The 24,420-nt window shown below is 36.5% G+C and overlaps 5 protein-coding genes and 1 long non-coding RNA gene across 7 annotated transcripts; 4 read left to right on the top strand and 2 right to left on the bottom strand.

Moving 5' to 3' along the window:
- Positions 1-2,640: 2,640 nt before the first annotated feature.
- Positions 2,641-4,798, bottom strand: LOC110849817. The gene is made up of 2 exons (XM_022097269.2): positions 4,571-4,798; positions 2,641-4,462 (listed from the first exon to the last, which is right to left on the bottom strand). The coding sequence occupies exons 1-2, from the start codon at positions 4,655-4,657 to the stop codon at positions 3,161-3,163; spliced, it is 1,389 nt and encodes a 462-aa protein (XP_021952961.2). The 5' UTR covers positions 4,658-4,798; the 3' UTR covers positions 2,641-3,160.
- A 3,158-nt stretch (positions 4,799-7,956) lies between these two features.
- On the top strand, positions 7,957-9,445 carry LOC118435948. The gene is made up of 3 exons (XM_035852503.1): positions 7,957-8,233; positions 8,307-8,551; positions 8,637-9,445. Exons 1-3 carry the CDS (start codon positions 7,975-7,977, stop codon positions 8,925-8,927), a joined length of 795 nt encoding a protein of 264 aa, XP_035708396.1. The 5' UTR covers positions 7,957-7,974; the 3' UTR covers positions 8,928-9,445.
- A 1,350-nt stretch (positions 9,446-10,795) lies between these two features.
- LOC118435677 lies at positions 10,796-12,709 on the top strand. Of its 2 annotated transcripts, XR_004834958.1 has the most exons (4): positions 10,796-11,148; positions 11,676-11,829; positions 11,967-12,076; positions 12,220-12,709. It is a non-coding gene; the product is annotated as an uncharacterized LOC118435677 (long non-coding RNA). The 2 variants fall into 2 exon arrangements; XR_004834957.1 differs by having other exon boundaries at positions 11,676-12,076.
- Positions 12,710-13,114: 405 nt separating this feature from the next.
- Positions 13,115-15,107, top strand: LOC110849646. The gene is made up of 5 exons (XM_022097077.2): positions 13,115-13,303; positions 13,382-13,670; positions 13,748-14,105; positions 14,165-14,530; positions 14,605-15,107. Exons 2-5 carry the CDS (start codon positions 13,417-13,419, stop codon positions 14,887-14,889), a joined length of 1,263 nt encoding a protein of 420 aa, XP_021952769.1. The 5' UTR covers positions 13,115-13,303; positions 13,382-13,416; the 3' UTR covers positions 14,890-15,107.
- A 136-nt stretch (positions 15,108-15,243) lies between these two features.
- Positions 15,244-16,597, bottom strand: LOC110849647. The gene is made up of 3 exons (XM_022097078.2): positions 16,221-16,597; positions 15,744-15,900; positions 15,244-15,595 (listed from the first exon to the last, which is right to left on the bottom strand). Exons 1-3 carry the CDS (start codon positions 16,373-16,375, stop codon positions 15,293-15,295), a joined length of 615 nt encoding a protein of 204 aa, XP_021952770.1. The 5' UTR covers positions 16,376-16,597; the 3' UTR covers positions 15,244-15,292.
- A 6,204-nt stretch (positions 16,598-22,801) lies between these two features.
- On the top strand, positions 22,802-24,172 carry LOC110850161. Its single transcript, XM_022097639.2, has 3 exons — positions 22,802-22,936; positions 23,019-23,087; positions 23,691-24,172. Exons 1-3 carry the CDS (start codon positions 22,895-22,897, stop codon positions 24,105-24,107), a joined length of 528 nt encoding a protein of 175 aa, XP_021953331.1. The 5' UTR covers positions 22,802-22,894; the 3' UTR covers positions 24,108-24,172.
- Positions 24,173-24,420: the final 248 nt, after the last annotated feature.

The raw sequence follows: 24,420 nt of genomic DNA on the forward strand, positions 1-24,420 counted from the left end.
ATTGTATTTTTCATTTCGAAAAGAAATACTAGCTACAGAGCCCTATTGTACATACATACATATGCGCATAAATATGTATGATATACAGAGTTAACAAGATACGAGTATATATTTACTAAATTGCGCAATTTCTAGGCTGATAAATTCATTAGTTTTCTAATGTATACATACACAGCCATAAATATAATTCCAAGTAATGTATCTACGTATCTACGTATGTATCTACGTATGTATGCAGGAATATTCTACAATCGTTTATTCGCATTCCATTAAATAGCAGTGTTATGCTTACGAACATATTTTGCAAATACAATAGATTTAAGTAAATACATATTTTGCGTATGTACGTAATTCATACTAAATCTCACTAGCGTATACATATTTTTCTTTTTGTATTTTTCGTATGAATATAACTTAAATACGTCAACGGAAATTAAATTATTTTCCATTATAAATATGTAATATAGCATATCTGTATGTACGTATTACATATCCAGCTATTGGTTATCCATGTTACGTTTCCTCCACGATCAACGATAGGTTTTTAAGATAAAGTCTAAACATGATTGTCACGCCGTTAATGTGGACTTCGCTTGATTTATGCTCGAAATACTACGCTCATTTCTGGCTTCACCCGTTCGAGTGGGATCCCTCGAGAAAGAAATTTATTGTCAATTCAAAAAGGACGCAACTGAAATTTTATTTTTTATCCATGGCGATTATGGGTTTTGGCATTATCACCTGCTTAACCCATTTCTTCGGTCTGAGCAATCTCACGTTCCCCGAAGTACTAGTGACGATATTAATTTTATTGTTTGTCACGATAACTTTCGTTACGGATTTGTCATTTGCAACATATTCCAATGAATGGGAGCTTAATAGTAATTACTTCATCAAATTGGCAAAGTGTAGATTTCATGTGAGCAGAAGCAATGAGGTGAAGTATGTGAAACGCAGGTTACGTTCGATGCAGCCGATTAGTCTGTATGGTGAAATCATGGGGGTGAAATTGTTCAAGTGTAATAGATCGAATAGGTCTCAGTATATTTCTCGGTCATGTTAAATTATACGGTGACGACGGTCATGACGACGAGGAAAAGTTAGAAGTGAATGGCTTATTTGATAAGTATTTATTGTCACGAACTTGTTGTCTGATTTCTCGACTAATTGCATCCGCTGTTCTCCATGCAATCTACTTCTTCAAGATGGACAAGACGGTGCCTTTGTTGATGATGTTTCCGGGACGCGTCATGTAAAATGGGAATTACTGCTTGGCGAAGAAGTTATGCATTCGCTTGCCAGATGTTCTAATTTGCTAGATGATTTCCATTATTTTTGCACGCATTTATTTAGTATTAGATATCGTCGTACTAATTCATAAAAGACCTAAGTGCAGTCGATGCTGAATTCAGAAACGACCTAAGTGCAGTCGATGTTTTATTCAGAAAAGACCTAAGTGTACAGAAAAAAAGGAAGAAAAGACCTATGTGCACGTATGTATTTACTTATGGCTATATATTGCCAAACCGATTCTTAAGATATCGCGCGATTTAGCCATAAGTAAATACATACTTGCACATAGGTCTTTTCTTCCGTTTTTTCTGTACACTTAGGTCTTTACTGAATAAAACATCGACTGCACTTAGGTCTTTTCTGAATTCAGCATCGACTGCACTTAGGTCTTTTATGAATTAGTACGACCTTATGTACAAATTATGGGCTTTTATTATTGTTCTTTCCATGAAATCATTTTACATAAATTTATTTCGAAAAAGCTAAACGACCAGCGCCGTACAATGGGTATTATGGGCTTGTACATACTGTGAGCAACCTGGCTTTGCTGTATGTTATAATACATAAAAATCCCGACGACGCGACAGAAACAAAGTGTTACATAAATTGTCCAGTATGCAAAATAGCCAAGTGTTGAGACCGGATGGAGAATGGCAAACCAGACAGTTTCAGGTTACGGCTTCAGTTTGGAGCTGACCTTTCCCATATCTCACGACCAAGCAAACTCGACTAATCACACTTAAAACACTGTATGATTATGTGACTCATTTATGTTAAAGTCTGCTGTCGTAGTAGCAATTATGTACCATATAAGAATGGAGATTGGAAAGAAAAGGATTATTAAGAGATTGGAGGGGAAAGAGAGAGGAATAAAGTAACGGGACTCAAGTTGTACAGACACAAGAATATTTGCTGTCTTTCACACATTATTATTATTGCATTGCTTTACAATTCATGCAAATTACTACATTTTTAACCAGATTAACGGTGTTTCGGGTGCAAGTAACCACCTGCAAGAAATAACCGCAAGAAATTGGTTTCTTGCAGGTATTTTTACCCGCAAGAAATGCAAAGTGCAAGAAACTCCTTCCCGCCGCCATAGTTCTGAAGGCGCGTCGCTAGATGGCGCTGTGTTTCTTGCACTTTCTTGCATTTCTTGCACCTTGCATTTCTTGCATTTCTTGCTTTGCAGTGCAAAAAATGAGAAAAACCCGCAAGAAACGAAACACTGCAGATTAATTAGTAAAAGTCATCTCACATTTTCCAATCACATCATTCACACAAAGAAGACATATTCCAGCACAAAATAAACCCAACTTTGCAGAGTTGGCTGACAATACATATGTACGTAGTCAACTAGATATAATGGTGGCAATTAATTAAAGTAAGTAAAATATAATAAATACACTACGTATGTACATGTGTATTATTGTTTCACTAATTACGTTTTAACGAATATGATTTTACCCAATTTCTCGAAGCCACTTAAAATATGTAGGCATGTAATTTCATAAATATATAATACAAGAAATGTAATATAAGGAAAAATCTACGTGGTTGGATTACCTGACCAGTTTTCATTTATTTATTTACATCGGAAGAGACATATTCACGTATGTATGTGTCACTCAATTATGCACAGTCGACAGTAATGCGTCATTGTAATACCTATTGTAAATAAGTACTTATCTAAGTTACTTTGTTGGTTGTTTAATTTTGGACTAAAGATATCAGGAAATATTTAAATATGTATACACAATGTTTGAATAATAAACTATTTTCCTGCCTAAGGAAATTCGATACAAGAATTTCATCTTCACAGTGAAACCCTCACTGTAATCGACAATATTTTGCACATTGAAACAAATTACTCAAACCCGTAGTAATAGTTGTCTCCTAATCTTTTTGATCCTGTAAAAAATGTCGCTTCCGGAAAACACATAGCAACTCTTGCCTCCGCATCGCTGTCAGACAAACCTCTCGGCAGGTTGTAAATGTTAACTTCTAATTTGTGCCCCCGATCTTGCGGACGTCCTTCTTTGTTTAATGGCAGCACAAAGTTTAGCATCCCTTCGATCTCATCCTTCGTCGCTACATCCATCACGAATATATTGTAAACTCGCAATTTTGGAGCACGCAGATGACGAAATGGACCATCACTTGTCCCCGAAATGGTCAACTTTTCCAGTTTCGTCATTTCTGGTAATTTGCAATCCCCAAAATCCGGCGGGTCAAGTGATTCAAACTCGATTTCATCTGCCACATAATAACAATCGTAGATCAATTTTAGCTTCTTCAAAGTGGAACTTTGGGTTTTCAAAAATGCTTGAAGTTTGTTTGCTTTAGCGGTGCAGTGAAACCGGGTTAAGTGAAAGGCTTCAAGATTAAGTTGGTTTCCGAGTTTGGCTAAGGATTGAAGTTCTTCATTGCTCAATTGACAGTTTATTTTCAACAGGGTCAAACTATTCGCAACTGTGCCCTTAATCGCGGTAAACATTGGCAGCATGGAGGTCATCTGCTCTGGGTCGAGGTCAAAGTCAAGCGTTAATTCTTTCAGTTGGGGGCAAGTTGAGAGAAAATGTTTCCAAAAGCCGAGTTCAATTTGGGTGTAGGACATTTCACAGAAATTGTGCATTAGTTTGCTCATAATGGAAAGCTTCTGTAATTTTGGGAATGAATGGGGTTGATTTTTCTTGGAATTTTTGGGGAATAACTCATCCGATTCGATTACAGTTCTGGGTAAATTGATCCGTAACGTGGTAAGCGTGGCGCCACAATATTTGAAAAATGAAAGTAATTGATCCGTTTCGAATTCGGGATCCACTTCGATAAATTCAGGGTTATTGTGACAATCGATTGTCACGTGTTCCATTATTGCGCCATGGTGTTGCCATAATTTTTCTACTTCAGCGTAATCGAGGAGTCGGCCGAAGAAGAATTTCGAAAAGGGAAAATTCTCGGCCGATTTTTGGGAATCCAAAGTTTTTCGAAGTTGTTTAAGGTTGTGTTTTTCTATTTTGGCTTCCGCCTCCGTGTACCCAATTCCAATTTTGACCTCGGGAAGGTGCGATTTTAACAAGATGGTGATCACGGTGTTCCAATTTCGGCAGACGTGGCGACATTTTACGAGTTCTTTGCGTGGAACGAACTTCAGTACGATAAGGAGTAACTGAAATTTAGAGACATTTTTTAAAATTTTGAATTGAATTTGTTACTATGAGCGATGTCGCGCTAATTTTATTTTTTATTTAATTTAAGCTTAATATTTTATCCAAACCTCAGTTGGTAAGAATTCCATATCGTTGGTTTTACTCGATTCCTGTAAAAGACGCCCGCTTCTTCGGGGGACCGGTTTTGAAGCCATACTATTTGTGAATAATTTTTTGATCAGACTTTGTGATTAAAAATATGTAATCGATGGTAAAGAATACGTAAAACTGTGGAGCCAAGTATTTATATAGAACAGAATCTGTGGAGCTCGGCAGATTTCAAGTTGGTTCGTGATAGAACTTGTTTTCTCATTTTGTCAAGTGTAAGTGTATGCTTGTTTAATCAGTACAGATAAGCCATCACATCATATGTTAATAAAATTGACATATTGTAGTTGTGATAATAAATAATGAGACAGATTGGGTGTAAACGAGTTGAAGCAAAATCTCCATAAACTAAATATGTACATATGCACATGTTATATTTGCGTACAGTACATAAATATATAGATACGGCATGACATGTCTCAGTCTTGTATGTTTGCATGGACATTACATAATTTTTATTATGCAAAAAAATCACCTAGCTTATTGTGGAATTATGCTGTAATCAAGTTGTTGTCAATCCTAACACTTATGCACTCACACAGTATACTGTAATAAGGTCATAGTTCTTCGAAAATCGATCGAATTCCTATAGGACGATCGATTTTCGAAGAATTATGACCCCCCTCCTTCCCCGCACTGGAGTGATACAGGTGCACATAAATAGGTACATAATATGTACTTGTGTACATATGTATGTATCAACGTTATAAAGAACGTCCGGGAATGAATGGGAATGGTCTGAAAATGTGGTCATAAAATCACAATGAGTTATCGGAATTTTAAACTTTTTGCATATGTATAATACCAAATACGTACCTACATAATTTAATTAATAGCTAAGGCCGCCACACCCCCGTTGGCGACTAGTTCGATTTTCTTGCGAAGATTTTTCATTAAATTTTTTCCCGAAGTTTTTGCCACTTCCGAGGTGATTTTCTTCCATCGTCCTTTGAATTTTCGAAAGGTGTCAGGCACATCTTGAAGCCGGGAGTATACTGACTTAGAACGTGCCCAGAATTTTTCGATTGGGCGGAGTTGGGGTACATTAGGTGGGTTGATATCTTTTGGTACGAAATCAATATTTTTCTTTCTGAGGTACTCGGTCACTTTCTTTGCATAGTGACAAGTGGCGAGGTCAGGCCAAAACAAAACTTTATCATTTTTGTGAAACCTATTAATAAATGCTTCCAATCCAGCCTTGACGCAATTTTTCAGATAAATATCTTGATTGATATTCCCTTCGAGAACTACCGGGTCTGATACATGTCCGTGACTGGAGATGCATTGCCAAATGCAATATTTCTTTGGAAATTTGTCTTTTTTTCGTACTTTTTCTTCATAAGCCACTTCAGAGGGATCCGAGCTATGAAAAAAATGACGCCCTGGAAGATTTGAAGGGTCAACCGGAACATACGTTTCGTCATCCAGGATCACTACTTTTCCACGCATTTTCTTCAACAATTTTTGACAGCAATCCTTGATCCGACTTTCTTGTACGGGCTTGTAATTTGGTGCAGGTTTTTTGGTCCTTGCTTTGATTCCTAATTTATGGACCTTAATTTCCCCCAGGTAGCTTTTGGAAATTTTGACTTTCCTGGCAGCTACAGCTACTGACGTTGATGGCTTGGTTTTGAAAATTTTTTCAATTCTATTTTTCACTCGAGTGGTCGCTAGCTTCGCCGGACGACCAGCTGGCTTCTTGAATTGCACATTTTCGGAATCCTTGAACTTTTTTATGTAGGAATACACATTTGAACTTGGAATTCCTTCCTGCTTAAAAAAGTTCCAGGTCACCTTGGAGTCTCGGTTGGCTGTCGTGTTGTAGAACTCCATCACTCGTTTTGCTAACAGCTCCCTTTCAAACAAGCTTCTTCTACCCTTATCCATTTTTGAAATTTAAGAGTGATATACCAAATTGACCCTAATGAAGTGGGCTTTCAGAAATTTAAATTATTATAGTTCGCGGGTTTATTGATTTGTCAATATACTCGCTAGAGCGCGCATTCCCATTCATTCCCGGACGTTCTTTAAGTATATATGTATTTTATTTCACCCAAAGAGCTTAAAACATTATTTAAATACACTGATTATACATACATACGCAGAACAAAGTCCGGAAGCCTACACTTTGTAAAAATATTCCCCTTCAGTCGCGACAAATCTAAATATTTTGAATTCAAACCAAGTATATATATAGCCTGTTGTGGCAGCTATAATTTGTAAATAGCTGCATATATACCACACCCACAAGTTTGCATATCTTTACATTGGTAAAATTTAACCCTCGTCATTACGTTAATAGCTATCAATCAAACCTGCATATTCATTTGATATAATCGAACCTCGACAAAGTTTGCAAATTGGAACCGTTTACAGGGCAAACTATAATTACTATAACTTGGATCAAATACGAAAAAATTGTGCAAGACAAATAGCAAGTATTTTCTATTTAAACTGGTGAAATGTCTAATCAATTTATGATCTAGACAATTTATCTAAGAGATAGTTAATTTTAGTCATAAAAGTTTTGCATTAAGGAATTTTGCATTCGGCGTCAGTTATTTATGTTTCTTACTTCAGTGAAGGTCAAATTTCCCGAACAAATAATTCAAAACCTTCGAAATCTTGAATTCATATTAATATATTTTATGAAATTTTGAAACCTAAAATAAAATAGAACAAATTGGGAATGTATTCCAACTTTACATTTAAGATGGTTAGCTTAATGTCCACAGTAGATTGCACCTTTGGCATAGCAAGTGCTAGTTTCAACTCTAGCAAAAAATTATTTCAAAGCACGGGAAGATCAAAATTCAGATTTCGCAGAACGATTTTCATTATATTGTTGTGTCTTATCTTTAATTTGGCACAGACGTTTAAACTGTGGAAGTTAGAAGGGGGCCAGAACAATCCATATTTTTATTCTGCGTATGCTTTCAGTTGTGCGTTAATCCTCGTTTTTGGAATACTCTTGTCATTTTATTTCAATGAGGAGGACATCGTTACGGGGGCAAATCATACGTTCCATATTTTCATAGTAAGTAATTAATAATCACCGATCTTGAGTATGTATATATTTATGTAGCTGCGCGTATTTTTTTAAAAATATATGTAAGAGGGCAGGGTAGAAAATGTGCTGAAAGACATACAATCTACACAGTTAATTTCAGAATTTGATATTTGCCTTAGGCCCCTAATCACATGACATGATCACATGACATAACATGACAATCACGGACGCTCTGACATATTTGTATTATTCACATAAAGTAGCTAAGTGTTGCTACTAAAGTTGAAACCTTTTAATTTCTAAACACTAAATTTCTTCTTAGGAAAATGGATGCGTTCCTCGTCCCGACCTGAAATGGAAAAGTACACAAAATTCATGGACGCCATTGTACTCTTGCAATTGACTCAATTCTTGTTACTGCCAATTTCTACGACGTTGTTTTTCATTGTCTCGCCAGATAACCCGATGCATCCCAGACACATCATTCCCAAAGGGATTAAACTGAAAGATAACCCGATATTTATATTTGTCTCATTGATTTTTATCACGTGGACGTCTTGCATCGCATGGTATACATTTATGCGGTTCATGATCGTTGGGACAATCTATTTCAGTAAATTATACACATTTCTAGTATTTATGAAAAGTTTAACTTGATGTTTTACGATTTTTCTTTCACATTACAGTCTCGATTTTATTGGTGATGAGAGAATTTAAGACAAATTCGGTGAAACAGTTGACAGTTAGTGCCCTAAGATCGTCGGCGTATTATCTTTCTCGAGAATTTACAAGCGTGCAACTTCTCCATAAAGAAATTATGCAGGGGACATGGTCTATACTTGCATTGACACATTTGACGATAGCTCATCTCAGCTTATTTTGCAATTTTTCTATCCTAAAAAATTGGTACTCTATGAATTCTTCGACATTGGTAAGAAACACATGAAATTTGTTGTAAAATTACCCTTCGTAAAAATTTTAAGTTGCGATAAATATATATTGTTTATTTATTCCAGACCTTGCTGAGCATTTGGGCCATCGTGCAACAATTGGGCTGGGGAGCTGTTCTAGAAATTGCAGGAAAATTTAATAATTTTTCGATCAAGACGTTAAAATCTTGGAAAGTTATATCATTCAAAGACAAGACGGAAGCCAAGTACTTTTCCAAATTTCGGAAATGTCAGAAACCCGTGGTTATTGGGAAAGAGGGGGTTTTAGCGTTTAAACGGTTGACGGTTTTGAAATTTTTCAGGGCTGCGATTAAAGGGACGTTTAAAGCTTTGTTGACTTTAGGGAAAACGGCGTGAATATCTATACAGTAAAATCAGACAGTTTATTTGCACATATATTTTTGTATATAAAATAATAATATCTTTATTGCATATATAGCCAATAGCTCTTGCAATTCACAATCATAGTTTGTTACATATATTTTGTATAGTCAAATTTTTAGATTATAATAATTGTGATAGTAGACAGGGGAGTAGAGGGAAAACCAGACTATGGTGGTCAGTATGGAACAGAGTATAAACCCAGATCGAACCGGGATAGGGTGAGTTCGACCTGGATGCCATAAGACTTTTCAGCATTGAGAACTGCATAATGGTAGCTGGAGGGGACAAACATAGAACATGACGCTTTTTTATTTAAAATAAAATTGGACCCAATTCCAAAAAAAAGTTGTAATTTAATTGTAATTTGTGATGAGCATAATTACTGAGATAATTGTTTGAGATAGTGCTGGTATTACAGTCACTCAAAACGACTTAATCAGTCCAAATTTACAACTGTGAAATTATTTTGAAGTTGACAAATTTTGTAAAGTGAACAACAATTTCTACCGACTTTAATTAGTAATTAGATAATTACTTAAAGATAGTGCAGGTATTACAGTCACTCAAAACAACTTAAACAATTCAAGATTGAAATTGTGCGATCACTTTGATGTCAACACACTTTGTAAGGTATTGAACAGGAATTTTTTGCACCAATTACCGAGATAATTGGTTAAATATAGTGCTGGTATTACAGTCACATACTTTTTACATGGAACAAAATTTTGTTCCAAAAATATGTGTACACTCCCTTCCATTCATTTTTAAATCTTAAGAGTTATCCGGCAACCTCAGATATCGAAATACGAAAAGTTCGACCTGGATTTATACTCTGGTCTGGAAAACCTCTACCTGAACTGGGAAGGATGCCCAGTTCACCATTCGGCCCTGACTACCTATGAAACCCAGGTTCGACCAAATGCAAGACAGCGATTATAGGCGATTTGCATATCAGGAAAAATGGTGACATTCAAGTGAGTAGGCGCCGTGCTGGCGGGGACACGACGGGTTCTGGGCTGGAGCGGAGCATCCATGGACCACAAACTAACCAATGACCCATCAGGGTTCGGCCTAAGTGACCCCATAAAGGGGCCATGAAACACCCCACGAACTAACCCCTCCCACCGCAGCACATGACTAGGTCATGGGAACCCCGTAGACCTACCCCAGCCGCCCCCACCACCACCGCACACACTCACTCTTCCGTCGACCACCCCCACATGTTCACCACCCCAATATATCAAGCAAAGGTCTTACCTGGGGGAGCTCCTCCAAGGCGTAGATCCTCCCGTGCACAGGGTCCGGCGAATCCAACTTCGCCTGATGGCTAAGCTTGTCGTTGATGGGACGGGTGTGGCAGGGGGTGTCACCAGGCACGCAGGTGGGGGGAGTGAGTGGACGAGGCTCACATGGCGATAATGCCTTGGGACACACTTAACTTGCCCTGGCACACCCGCGACCCAGATGGAAGAGGATCCAAAATGCAGAGCGAGAGAGAGATACGTGATGCACGAGAGGAGGCCAAAGAGGAACTCCCCATATATTTTTGTATATCATATCCGAATATACGAGTAATTAAGTACTAATGCCATTAAATTTCAAATACTATACAGGTTTGGTGCATGCATTTACAATTTAAATGAAGCAGACAAACTAGATTAATCTTTATTCAATCAGATGCGTGTAATTTTAAGTCATTTAGAATTAACAAACCAGTTTTATCTTCCTCTGAAATATTTGTATGCGTTTCATAAGTACCTAAATATTTTTGCTAATTGTTCATTAGAGTACTTATTTACTAATTCAATCCTAGGTTTTTACATCTAATGAATTAATTTCAAACTAGTTAATATTCCAAAGATGAGTCAATTGTGCATACGCAGAAATGAGTATCTTAAGATGACCACGACATTCTTTCAATTATGCATACCTTGTAAATTCATGAAGCAGTTAGAGACGCAGATGTTTTAATACTTTGACCCAATTGTAATAAAAAAACTCGTTCAGAATTAAATTAACCCCGACCAACTGTTCTCTTGTCGATTTACAAAGTCAGGATGGGCAAAATGCTGATAGAAACTCACATCTCTATGCACTCAAAACCAATGGAGTGAACGTATAACAACTATTGTTGCGTGATAATTACCCGATAGTTTGCGCCAAATACCCAACGGGCAACATGAGCATACAAATTGTAAGTGTCATAAATAATTTGATACGAATTTTATACAACTTTGTTTACACATAAATAGACATATCTATCTATATGTAAACAATGAGGGTATTCATTACAAGTTCGCATGTTCGCATCGCATCGCAACTTTTTCGAAACTGCGAATTTTGCGAAGCAACAAAGTGACGACACTTCGCAAATGAAAATTTTGTTCAAATATCTCGAATTTTGCAATGAGAAAAATTCGTAAATTTCCATTAGTTACCGAAATTTTGCATCTGAAATTTATCAAATAATAAATTTCAAAAATTCAAATGGCAAAACTTTGGTAACTAATGGAAATTTATGGACTTTTCCCAGTGCAAAGTTTGTGAAAATTATTTTGTGAACTAAATACTAGCCTTGAAGATGCGCAAGTTGGCAAATCAATTTTCAAGCCAATAATTTTTGCGAACTTGCGAACTCCATTTTTTTGCGAACGTTGCTAATGATGCGAACTCAAAATGAATACCCTCAATATGTATATTTATAAATGTGTTGTTTTTTAGATTTCATTAATACTGTTGCAAATCTGGGTACAAACAATCTCATCTTTTCCAACTAATCCTAAGTTGATGCCCCAACCGATTGCATCGTTACAAACAACGGAGCACGCCATCACCTATAACGAGTCTTGAATCTCATGGGCAAAATGTTAAACCGGTAACTAAGCAGGAAAGTACATAGATAAAATTCCTAATTTTGGAATTGTGGCATCCTACTCTTTAAAACGACTAGAGTTCGGGAGGACTTTGACCTACATATTATTACATGCTTTTCTAATGAGTAACATTTTCTAGGAGGAGAAACCGAGAATGTTAAATGTCGAAAAGGACACGGATTTTAAATTAACGAGTAGTTATCGGAAATCCAAGCAGCAGAACTTCCCAATGATGATTTACGGGGGCTGGTAAGTAATTGACAAAATGATTTTTGCAACAATTTTACGTATTAGACAAATGTCGCTTTGCAAAATTTTTGTGCAACTAAATTATAATGTGAACATATATGTATGAAAATCAAATTGTTAAAATTATTGAAATTCAACTTCAGCTATCCACCAGGCTTATCAGCTTTTAAAGGAAACTCATGGCCCACACCGAGACCGCCATTAACCTTGGAAGAAATACTTGTTTTCTGGAAATACTTATCGGGAAGATCAGCCACACGACTTGCCGATGGCGATCCTCCTCTGATAAACTTTAATAAACCTATAGATGAAAATTTTTTCTCAGCAGGACGCTGAATGAAGTGGTTAATTTGTTCTTACTCCAAGATCGGAAATATAATACAAGTGGTGTTAATACAGGGCTAAGGTTTCAAATGTACCGTCTTTCCCTCCGCATTACTAACATTCACCTATGTAAAATTTATTTTAAAATTAAATATGTGACAAGTCCTGAAAATGTTTCGAATTTTGTTGAAAATGCATCTTATACGTGTACATATATTGAAACTCGTTTGCATACGGATATATGTTACCTGAACAATTTAAAATATTTAATGACATTTATTTTTAAAATGCTGATTTTTGCAAATACAATTAGTGCGAATTTGTGTACGATTATTCAGCATAGTTGATAGTGTAGAAAAGCGATCGCCAAGAGCACGTTGGACGCCATTACCGTTTTGCCTATGGGCAGCACATTGTCTGGATTGGATTGGGGAATTGGGGCCTGGGCAACAATGGATAACCTGGATAATTTTCTCTATTTCTGACTTTCTGAGTGTTATTAAGCACTCACAAAGTTGATAATCATTTGAGAAATAAACCAACCACGCATTTACAATTGCGTTTACAATTTGTAAGTTACAATTTGTAACTTACAAAAGTTGAGAAAACGCTCAAATTTTGCATTTGCATTCTCAAACCAAACCAAAGTATCCCATTGCATAAACATTCCCATTAGTCTCAACTTGAGACTCTGAAGTTGAGACTGCTGAAAGTCAGCTGGCTGAACTACAGCGCGGCACCCATCGCACAACCTTTCCAGTCGGGCAAAACAACAATAAGTTTTCTAGTAATTTGTAATTCGTTGTTTTGTTTCAGATTAACTTTGAAATACATTTACACATCGACGAATCGCGAAAGGAGCATAATCCGGACCGGATTTTTGTATTTATTTTAGAGGATAAGGTGCTTAATTAGTTATCATTATATTCACATTTCACAACACAGTAATTCGTAATTACATAATTATTTCCTTTGTTTCAGAGTGATTCGTCGACACGGAGGTGAGTTAAGGCGATATGGCGACAGCATTGTTCCCTAATGAGGAGAAGATGGAAGCAGACATGGAAGATTTGGACCTTGTGAAGTTCGCTCATCGTGCCGTCGGTATCCTCCAAGCTATCCAGCACATGCCAACAATTAAGAATGTGGAGGAAAATCTGCCAGTTTTCCTGTCAGAGTGTGACATTCTGGTCGATGTGGAATCTTCATTGGGTCCAGAAGGAAGTAGGCACATGATCAATCCTTCGACGCTCCCAGAGTCATTGTTCGCGTGAGTATCGCACAATTATATTTATGTAATTTTGTCATTATGTCTTTTACAATTGATAATTTTTGTAACTATTACAGACCGTTTAAAGTTACTCGAGTGTCAACTGATGGCATTTTCCGTATCGGTTCGTCCTGCAATGCTCTTGACCCACTTCTACCTCCGGACGAGGGCGAAAAACCCTTCTTCGAAATCAGAAACTTGCGTGGTTTCATGGATATTTGGACGGTGAATGACAAACTTCATGCGTCGCTCGCACAAAATGGAGTCCTTGTATCGCCACAACCCATCTTGCTGAGTGATGAACAGAAGATTGAAGTTTACTGGGGGTTAACCTTTCTTGGTAAAACGGGAGCTTTGGTGGCCGGAATTTTGGCGAGTGTGCCATCTCTGGAAGAAATGGGTCTTAAGAATTGGATACTTCCCACGGGGGACACGGTATGCTATACATTAAACTGGATTTATGTCGGTATTCTTATTTTTGCATGATGTCACAGATCCCGCTGTCTTCCCTGAGACCCACAATCTTTGAAGTCGTCCCAACCAATGTGTACTCCATCAATCAGAAAATTTCCCGCGCCGTTGAGGGACCAGCAACATACTTCGGTGCTGAGGCAGGGGACATTCCTGACCCAGAATTTGTCAGGTTTGATACGCAAAAAATAATGACGACTATGAACGACGCTAGAGATAGTTTGGCTATTCGACACGCCGTCCTCTTGGCAGAACTACCGGATGGAACTCTGTACATCGTCGACCCCACTGGGAGACAGTTCGGATACAAAGGGATAAATGGGAGTGTCGTCATTCACGGGAAATTGGACGAGTATAAAGAAAACTTTCCGGGACTCGTCGTAGCTCAAGTGAGTCAATTACTATTTAAATTTAATTGAAGTGCGACATTTTGTTCAGAATTATATCTTATACTTATTTACAGCATAACGACGCTCCAGTCGAACCCACTGCTGCAGACGATTTCACCCCCCTTTTGCAACGTCTGCTAGGAAAATACTTGAAGAAAATACTCTGCGCCTACTGTGGTGAAATCGGCGAGATACATCCCAAGCAGATGGCATCCATGAACAATGGTCGCGAACTTTTGTGCTCCCAGCAGGCCTGCGACTTGATGTATTGTGCGGTCTGCAGGCGAGAGACGTATTGTACCAAGCGGTGCCAGAAATTGGACTGGAAAAATCACAAGCCGACCTGCAAATACACTTAGTCCGTCTAAAATATAACGACTCTATCTCTCAACGACTCTGGACTGGACTTTGGATTGGAAATGTATCAACTTTTTTGAAAGAATATCGTTTCGCAGCCTTCGATTGTATTTATAATTTTTGTATTGACAAACGTTCTCAGGTTATGCTAATTATTTTGTCAGTAATTTTTTACTTAGAGCTTTCTTCCTTTATTAATAAAATTGTTCTGCAATCCGTACATACGTAGGTAATTCTTAATTACAGAGTCTTTTAATTTTGTCCACTGTAACCTAAATCATGCATATTTACTTCATGCATGTTGGAAAGATTTTTAATTACTGACGACAACGGCTACAATAATCAACAAATTAAAATTGCGCAACACTTCATTTATTTCTTACGTCAAATTAAGCATAAAGATGTTTAATCAAAACCACAGCCACACAGAGCCATAACTGCTAAAACTATTATCACTATGATAACAATTACTATAATTTCGATCACAGAGTAGCCAGAATCTTCCTCCTCTTTTTCAAGTTCCCGATGCAGTATGATTATTTGTTGGCGTGGTTTGTCCGGAATTTTCCACACAAATTCGACCGCCCCTCCAGGCGGGTTTTGTAATCGGTGAAGAGGTCCAACAAGCCTCGACCCCATCACTTCGACGCCTCCGCAGCTGTCGTCAGCTCCGACCTCGTCGCGATCAAAAATTTCGATGAGGTATCTCTTAAAGAAGTAGAAATGCAAAATTTCAATTTAATTTTGGGGCTAAAACTCGTGAACGTTATAAAATCAGATGAACTGTTAGGTATTAAACTGAATTGTAATTAAATAATTAGTTATTTTTAAATACATTTAAATTGTATTTACAAACCTCGCTGGGAATCACTCTAAACGACACGGATTCGAAAATTGGCATGAAATGGAGGTTATTTTGAGGCTGAGACCTGTAGACTACGTTGCCGAAACTATTTTTAATTACAAGGTAGGGGTCGTTCCAATCCCCTGGGCCATCCTGATTGGGAAGATTGCTACATTTGGGTACAAAAATATATTTGCATATTTAGATGATGAGAAATTTTAGAATTTAGTGATAATATCCCTGTCTTGTTTCTCGGAAATTAGGAAGTAGTGAAATGAAATTGGAGAAAGAATTGCGGAATGAAATGAACGCTTTTGTTGGAAAAAATTGACGATATGTATTTTTTCCATTCGGTATCTTTCTACAACAAAAAGTTTACTGGCTTAAACTTTTAGGTATCAAGGCATGAATCCAAGTTAAGAAAGATAAATAGTTGGGTTTGTATAGTCTGCATAAGTCGGTATTATAATTAAATAATTTTTTCATTACTATGCGAAGACGGTGAAATGGGTTTCTCCACCTGAATATGGTGCCCAAGCTTGGCGTTGGTTTGGCGTGGCAACTCCTATTCCTAGGAAACTTGTCGCCAAAAGTACAATTTCTATCCCCATTGTAAATACAAATGAATTATCACAAATTCGCATACGTACGACTCATCAAGTCGGAAAACTTGTATCGGTAGACTATAATTTTATGTAATGCTATAGAAGATATGACTCCAATTTTTATAAATTTTTAAAATGAGTTTTTAGTTGGAACAGTGATAAAACTATAAGTTGAAAAATTCCATAAAATTGTGGTCGGTATTTAACTCATCCTGCCTATGTACATGTACCCATACCTACTGATCAGTTATATACTTTATGTATTAGCGTCGCACCCAGACAATAGAATGTCAAGTGGCGTGTGTGCAAATCATGAAACATTTTTGTCAAAGTAATCTCGTTATCACCGGGAAACAATTTTTTTTTATTTGGTTTAATTAGTATTACTCATTTGAATCGGTACAATCCTCCGTCAGGCAGGTCTGTCAAATGTTTCCTGGAAATTGTAAAATTATCTGATAAATTCGTTGATAAGAACTGTATAATGCTAAATCACGAGTTGGCCCACATCTTTAAGATGTACATACGACATACATACATGGAAAGTTGTACACAAATAAGTTATTCTTCATACAGGTGTATGCCGCAAAATCCTGAGAACTGTGAAGGATATGTAACAACTTATGTATTTGTGAAGCTAACATGAAAAACACTGCAATCAGTGTATGTACATACAAACATTCTTATGCAGAGATCAAATATTATTGCATACAGTATTTGTATATGCAATTACAGTATAGGTATCTGATACATACACATGTGTACATATTTATTTATAGCAGAAGCTTTTAATCATTTATGTCCAGTACTAAATATCTGTAAATAGCTCGATTGATATTCTTTGTGGTTTAAAAATTTAGAACCCAGCGTCTCCTCTTTTCCATTTTTTTTTATTTGTATGTACTGCACGTTCGTGACCTTTAGTGAAGCGTATGCACATATGTATCCCCACCGATCTCCAAAGCACTACACATTCAGTCAGACACGGGTTGGCCGTGAAAGATAATCCGAGTGGAAAGTTTTGTACCTGGAACGGTAAAATTTATGCCAGGGTTTCTCCATAGAAAGTAGAGCTCTAATATCTATGCAGCTAAGCAGTAGATATTATTGTTTCATGAGGATTCTCGCTTTATTCAATAATCACTAACCTCTAACCATATAATATTACACTTGGTCACCTTAAATATGTATATGCGTATGTAAGGGCATATATGTAGGCTGGTGCTGTATATGCACATGGAATAATATTTAACTACGGATATATTATTCAGACTCCAAGTGGAAAGCAAACTTCGCATTTTTAGCGACGTAAAATTACCCAGAAATGTATATCGCGTTTGTATACGTGAGCAAAAATTTCTTTGACCAGTGCGTATATACATATGCACGTCAGCAAAATTATCAATTTATCAATGTTTCAGGACCAGAACAAGTTTACACACACGATATAAATATGTATGTCTATGCATAAACATGTAATGAACTGCATCAATTAATTCATACATACACACGTGCATATCCTATGTATATACTCACAGTCAGTTAGGGGCCGTCCATAAATTACTAACGCAAGAGGGGGGGAGGGGGGGTCATGGGAAGCGCGTTACGAATTGTTATGAAGGGGGTGGGGGGTATAAAAAATTTGTTACGTAACACATTTTATAAACTCGACTAAAATTCGCCAAATACGATACGCCGAGCAGAGCATATTGAATTCATGTCATCCAAAAGGTTTCAGTGCATGCATGTAAATATACATTTTTCATTAGTTTTCCAGGTGTAAATTGAGAAAAGGTTGCATTACAGCGGAGAGTTTTAGGGCGGAACCGGTAAAGGAAGCGGGGGGGGGGGGGGGTAACGAGTCCATCGTTCATTCTGTTCTGTTACCAAGAAATATACCAAAATTGTTTTTTTATTTTTACATAGATATGTACAACCAGATCAATTCATTTGCTTCATTTTGAAACATTTAAGTGCAAAGTTGTCACAAATTTTCTAACTCAATCCAAAAAAGTTTGCGGTCAAACTTTGACATTAAATATCTCAAAATGGAGTAACCGAAATGATCTGGTTGTATAAGTAAAAATAAACTGGATTTTTGGCTTTATTTTGTGGTAACAGAATGAGCGATACCCCCCTTTCCTTTCATCGGTGCCGCCCCAAAATTCCCCACAATGCATTGCGAGTGCAAAGTAAATCACCTGCGGTGAAATCAAATTTATGTTACGTTACGAAGGGGGAGGGGGGTAGTTGAGTAGCGTTACGATGCCGTTACGAGGGGGGAGGGGGGGTCTAAAAAATGACGATTTTTGCGTTACGTAATTTATGGACGGCCCCTTATGCATATGTATGTATGTATTTAAAACTGATAAAGTGACACCTACGCAGGGTTAGAAAATTGTGAATAAGTTGATATTGTATGTATGTACATGCCAGTACAGATCCTAAATACAATACGTGAATCTTTGTTGGCAAATATCTATATAGGAAAATAATAAATTTTAGCTGGACTCTATGGTCTTATCAAATTGACAACCTATTTATGCTCACTGGTTAATACAAAATTTAATGGCATCATCCCATCTGCATAATTTATCACGATATCCTGCCCGACCAGGACAACTATTTTCAAGGCAAATGGCCGTTATGACGTCAATAATGAAAGTTATTGATTCTCATAGTAATATATTTCCAAGGCTTTTTATTACCCATATTTTGAAATTTTGAATCACGAATTTTGAAATCTCATTAAATACATAATCGAAAATTTACATTAATTGTACTTAGAATAAGGTTAACATGACATTAATCGTTAATTCGACCACAGTTCTCATAAATGTGTTAAACGTTGACATTTTGAAGTAATATGCCGCCCCCACTTGTATCCTTAGGCAACGAATTGATCTTCCAATCGTTCTCCCACGCCTCGACGCCTGGCGGCAAATTCCTTGTCGAAACTTGTCCGAAACCTCGTAAACATCTGCGGCTCCTTTTACAGCGGTTTTTTCGAATGATGCAAAAGCACACGTGCTCATTAAGAGGAGGATTGGGACGGGCATTTGCAACTTGTGGAAACACTTGATCGCCAAGACGTTCGTCAAGGTGTGAATCGTGGCTAAAACTTGTTGCGCAACGGGCCAAAGTATTTCCGAACATGTTTCGTTTTGGACGCAATTTAGGACGTGCAGGGTTCTGTAAAGGCAGAGATTTTTTGTGTTTAACCACGGTCTTGTGAGGCTGTTGGTCGAGTTGTTTCTGGAAGTACAAAAATTCACTCTATTAACAAAACTGTCACCGAAGCTGTAAGCCGAAACATGTCATTTATTGAGTATTGATACCGAAATGCAACAATGTTTGTTAACAAAATTCAAATTTATGATTCTGCGGTGCAAAACTGACTCCAGTTTATTAGAAAATTTAAATTTTCCACAATCATTTTTATATGTATGTACGTGGTAATGAACTCATGAAATGTTTCCAACGATTGGGAATTTTGCTACCGCATTAATTAAAGACATTTCAAGTGACTAATGTCGTAATATTTTCGTAATCTTACAATAAAACCGCCAACCAATAACGGGTTGTTTGAGTGTAAACAACAAGTAAAGTTGCCGCATATCCGGCGCCAAAGTCCGCAATGTAACTGATGTACAGCTCGGCGAAGGCAAAAAGTATGATTCCTACAATTAAGAAATTTATAATGATGGATGACTGTAAAATTTAGTATTTTTTTGCAAATACCGAATAAAGAGTTGTAAAAACTAGGAGGAAGTAATCGGCTTCCCCAGTAACGAATACTTTGTCTTTCCTGTAAATATTGGATAGGAGGGCCTAGCGGTTGAAAATGAATGGTTAGCGAGCCAAGTGCGAGGCAAATTAAAATTCCATCCTGAATTACGAAGTGACGGTCCCCGTGGTAAACGCCTAAGAAAAAAACATACATAATTTAATTCATCCTCCTGATCTTAAAATTAATTTTAATTTCAATTAGATAAGTCATCAAATGTTCATGCATTTCGTTAGGCACAGAACGTTTGTAACCTTCCCAAAACCAGCAAACTTGCCAATGGGTCAACTATTTACTTTTCATTGACTAAACAAAATCAGCTATTTTTAACTGTTCACGTTTTATAAGTAAGTCGCATTAAGTAACCAGTATCTACCCAAGACAATTCACTTACCTGTTTGCAACTCTGTAAACTCTTTCAAAAAATGGTTGCATTAAGTTTACACAGGTTACATAAAAAGGTAAATTATCTTAAAACTGTTTACAAATTTGCATATGGAGCTCAGCCTCATTTTGTACATGCATGAAAGCTTTCAGAAAACTTTGCAAAACTTGGTAGCCTTTATTGGTTACGCAACATGCCAGTTAATTGCCTCAGTGTAAATAAAGAGTAAAAAACTATGACTTCAAAACACAATTTAGTAAAACCGAGTCACCTTTCAGTTTCCGATGTATCCTACAAATCTGATTGAATAATCTCATCGATGATTCATAATTCTCTAAAAATCCGTAAATCAGCCCACAAGCGGCCAACCGAGTTAATCCATGCAGTAGAAGTTTAATGATATCATCGACTGGCGTGGTGTGATAATTCAGCGTGAAAATGTTGACCATTTGATACCCCGTGTCCATCATGAGGTAGGCCAATGCACAATACCAAATCGCATTTTTTACTCGATTAGTCCCATATTTTACACTTCTTGTGCAGTCCTCCCACTCGACCGGGAACAAACAAAACTTCTCGGCAGTCCGCATTCCGATGCAAAACCAGGTTTCCCACGCTCTTAACGAGTTGACTTGGAAGGCCAAATTCCTGTAACGGAGGGACCAATTGGGCAACATTTTGGCAACTTTATTCCAAAACAGAATGGAAATTGCGCACTTTGTAGAAATCACTTTGTACTGGTAATACATTTCTGGGCACGTAGTCCTAAGTTAATTTAAGACAGTGAAATTGGACCGGATACGCGAATTAAGGAATTTAGCGAGAACTAATGGCAGAAAAAAATCATTGAATGTTAAGCATGGCGGTGGTGAAGTTTGAAATGCTATTTAGCATGTATTCCTAGGCTCATGAATGCATTGAATTGATTATTGATTAATATACATAGTCTCGTAGGTAGGAGAAGTAGGCAGGAGAAGTATGAAGAATAAATTATTATTACTTATGATGTTTATGTATAGAATAGAAAAAATAGTTTTTGGACAGGATGGACATTGCTAATGCTTGATCAAATTATGTTTTTTTCTCTTTACTTTCAATACAAAATAATCCAGCTATTTTGAAGGCTATTATGAAGGCTTAGTGCTTATGTATGTCTGTACGAATAAGTATCTACATACATAAGTATGTGTACGTATGTATGTATGCATATCTTTGATTACATATGGTAAATACATACATACATCCTAGGTTAGACAAACTGTCCTTAATTCTTATACATAATATGTATATTTATGTATATGCAATAGTCAACAGTTATTTAAACATTTTTACAAATTTTGTATCATTTGCAGCAGAAGAGAGTAATTGACAACTGAAACCCCTTGAACGAGATTTTTTGATGAAGAGGGATTATGTACAATGCATTAAATATTGTGTTGTAAGCATAAGTATACTAATTATTACTAATCGACAGAACTTAGCGTTTAACAATTTTGCTAGAATTATAAATATAACTAGCATTTATTACGCAACTGAAAAAATCGGTATTTTTATGCCACATGAAAATTTGCCTGGCAAAAATTCGCTATTTTTCTACTTTATAGTTAGTTCATGTAATTTAAAATTAACTGAATTAAACTTGAAACATTATTTCAAATCGTTAAACAATCACGAAGTAGTTAATTGCGTATGGGTTTTTTAAAATATTTTTTAAGGGTATGGTTCTGTGACATTTTAGAGAAGCTACATTGTAGTATAAGTTGTATTCGCAGAGATGTATGTGTACATATTCTATTGAGAAAAAAGCTAAACGACCAGCGCCACTACATCATACGTACATATGTACATACATCATCAACCACACATACATATCTATGATGTACATACATACTTAGGTACATCATAGATAGTGCGGATACCGTTTTAATATGTATGGCACAATGGATTAGATTGATCAGATTCATTCAGAGAATGGATCAGATTCTCATGAATCAAAAATGCCGTAATTATTTAGTCCCACTTTATTGCGACGACTAATTAACTTTAGGAAATTTGTTTGTTGCATGTATATTAATATTTACGTACATATAATATGTGTACATAACATGTTGCAAATGATTTAGTCATAATTAATACTTGTGGCTTGTCGCTTGTCAAATGTATGATAATAAAAACAGAAAGCACTCTTTGTTCCTAATTTCATCCCATTGTACATATATTTCCGAATTATCATACACCACATAAATATGCAATTATGGGTACATGATTCTGTTGCCACAACGTAAATTATTGATATTAGATTTTCTGTAGAAAGTTGACATTTACCAAATTATCAATTTCATTACCGAATTATCCCGTCGTGGAAGTTGACGTTAATAAAATTACGATGAATCAATATTCCTGGAAACATGTGACGTTAGCTTTTTTGGTAACTCCCACAATATTTAAAATTTGAATGTCATGAAAGTTCATATCTATAATTTGATCATTTAAAAAATGTACGTTTGTAGCTGTTCGCAAATTCTCATGCATTGGGATTAGTCCTAGTCGATTCTGGAGTTAAGGCTAACCTTACATATGTAAGTAATTAAAAAATAAATTTACACATTTAATTTTTACGCTAATTGTGGGGTTCAATTTGGTTATACATAATTTATCATTGAGGCAATTCACTTCAAGTATGCAAGTATGCAATTCACTTGAAATATGCAAGTTTTGTAAAATAATTTTACAAACTTTTACAAAATAAAAAGACCCTTTCTTTTAATAATTAAAAAATTTGTAAGCCAATTTTTCAATATAAATCTAAATTGATTATAGAATATTTGGAAAATTTTGGAAAAGTTTCCAGAATTTACGAATTTTACAATATTACCAAGTCCTGTGTGAATTGCCTCATTCATATATTTCAAATTTGTAAATTTCGAGGTAAATAAATACTGCCATTGGTCAAATTATGACTACAAGAACGTTACAAAACAAAATAATTGCCTACAAAAATGTTACAAAATCTGTCGAGTCATTTAAGTACAGTCAGTTTCTCTAACAGATTTATACCGAATTATGCAGAGTATTTCTTTCGTGACGAATCGTCACTGACGATTTTATTACCAATTTGAGACATATATTAAGAATTTCTGTGAATTTGACGTGAACTCGCCTAATTTCTTTCCTTCCCTCAGCAACCACGCCAAGAAGATGGTGGCGTGGAAACGACGGGCGAAACCTTGAACGGGGTGGGCTCCCTACTAACCAACATTTTTAACGGGATCGCACAAATCCCAGTCACCACGATAAACGCGGTGCTAAAACCTCTCGCAACGCAACAAGAGCAACAACAACAGCAATTACAGCAGCAGCAGCAACTCCTCTCCTTGTCGCAAAATAATGTCATCCCCACAAACGGAACGGTGGGTGGGGTGGGGGTGCGACAACAAGCCCTCACACAGCAACAGTTCGGGCAACCAGTCTTCCCTGCACAAACGTCGACCTCGACGACGGTAGAGCCCACGACGGACGAGTCAGAGGACGGCGATGAAGATGAAGACGGGGACGTGAAAGACGGGGGGAACGACGGATTAAAGAAATTTAAAATTTGAGATAATTAAGTACATATAAGAAGGATTTATAACGTTGTCTCAATAAAGGGAGTGATGATTTCTAATACACGCCCATAAATTATTTGCATAGATAGATATGTACACATGCACACATACGAATAAGCATTTGCAAATGATACACATATGTACATTGTACATACTTGCAAATATTCAGAATTCACCTCAATTAACTTAGAAAACGGTGACAGATAAGTCAGTATTTAATTTTTTAATTAAAAGGTACTACATATGTACTTACGTACGTCTTAAAATAATGCATGCACAAAAAAATTGCATTGCACATAAATACTTA

Source organism: Folsomia candida, unplaced genomic scaffold (genome assembly GCF_002217175.1).
Source record: "Folsomia candida strain VU population unplaced genomic scaffold, ASM221717v1 Fcan01_Sc005, whole genome shotgun sequence".
Lineage (NCBI taxonomy): Eukaryota > Metazoa > Arthropoda > Collembola > Entomobryomorpha > Isotomidae > Folsomia > Folsomia candida.

Excerpts from the sequence above, each read along its gene's own strand:
- LOC110850161 (XM_022097639.2), top strand. The coding sequence starts at position 22,895 with ATGAATCAATATTCCTGGAAACATGTGACGTTAGCTTTTTTG. Across the intron at positions 22,937-23,018 it reads ATGTGACGTTAGCTTTTTTG|CTGTTCGCAAATTCTCATGC; the intron begins GTAACTCCCACA and ends GTACGTTTGTAG. Across the intron at positions 23,088-23,690 it reads TTAAGGCTAACCTTACATAT|CAACCACGCCAAGAAGATGG; the intron begins GTAAGTAATTAA and ends TCCTTCCCTCAG.
- LOC118435948 (XM_035852503.1), top strand. The coding sequence starts at position 7,975 with ATGGAAAAGTACACAAAATTCATGGACGCCATTGTACTCTTGCAATTG. Across the intron at positions 8,234-8,306 it reads CGTTGGGACAATCTATTTCA|TCTCGATTTTATTGGTGATG; the intron begins GTAAATTATACA and ends TTCACATTACAG. Across the intron at positions 8,552-8,636 it reads CTATGAATTCTTCGACATTG|ACCTTGCTGAGCATTTGGGC; the intron begins GTAAGAAACACA and ends TATTTATTCCAG.
- LOC110849646 (XM_022097077.2), top strand. The coding sequence starts at position 13,417 with ATGGCGACAGCATTGTTCCCTAATGAGGAGAAGATGGAAGCAGACATG. Across the intron at positions 14,106-14,164 it reads TACTTCCCACGGGGGACACG|ATCCCGCTGTCTTCCCTGAG; the intron begins GTATGCTATACA and ends ATGATGTCACAG. Across the intron at positions 14,531-14,604 it reads CGGGACTCGTCGTAGCTCAA|CATAACGACGCTCCAGTCGA; the intron begins GTGAGTCAATTA and ends ACTTATTTACAG.
- LOC110849817 (XM_022097269.2), bottom strand. The coding sequence starts at position 4,657 with ATGGCTTCAAAACCGGTCCCCCGAAGAAGCGGGCGTCTTTTACAGGAA. Across the intron at positions 4,463-4,570 it reads TGGAATTCTTACCAACTGAG|TTACTCCTTATCGTACTGAA; the intron begins GTTTGGATAAAA and ends TCTAAATTTCAG.
- LOC110849647 (XM_022097078.2), bottom strand. The coding sequence starts at position 16,375 with ATGCGAATTTGTGATAATTCATTTGTATTTACAATGGGGATAGAAATT. Across the intron at positions 15,901-16,220 it reads CATTTCACCGTCTTCGCATA|CAATCTTCCCAATCAGGATG; the intron begins GTAATGAAAAAA and ends ACCCAAATGTAG. Across the intron at positions 15,596-15,743 it reads TTAGAGTGATTCCCAGCGAG|AGATACCTCATCGAAATTTT; the intron begins GTTTGTAAATAC and ends TACTTCTTTAAG.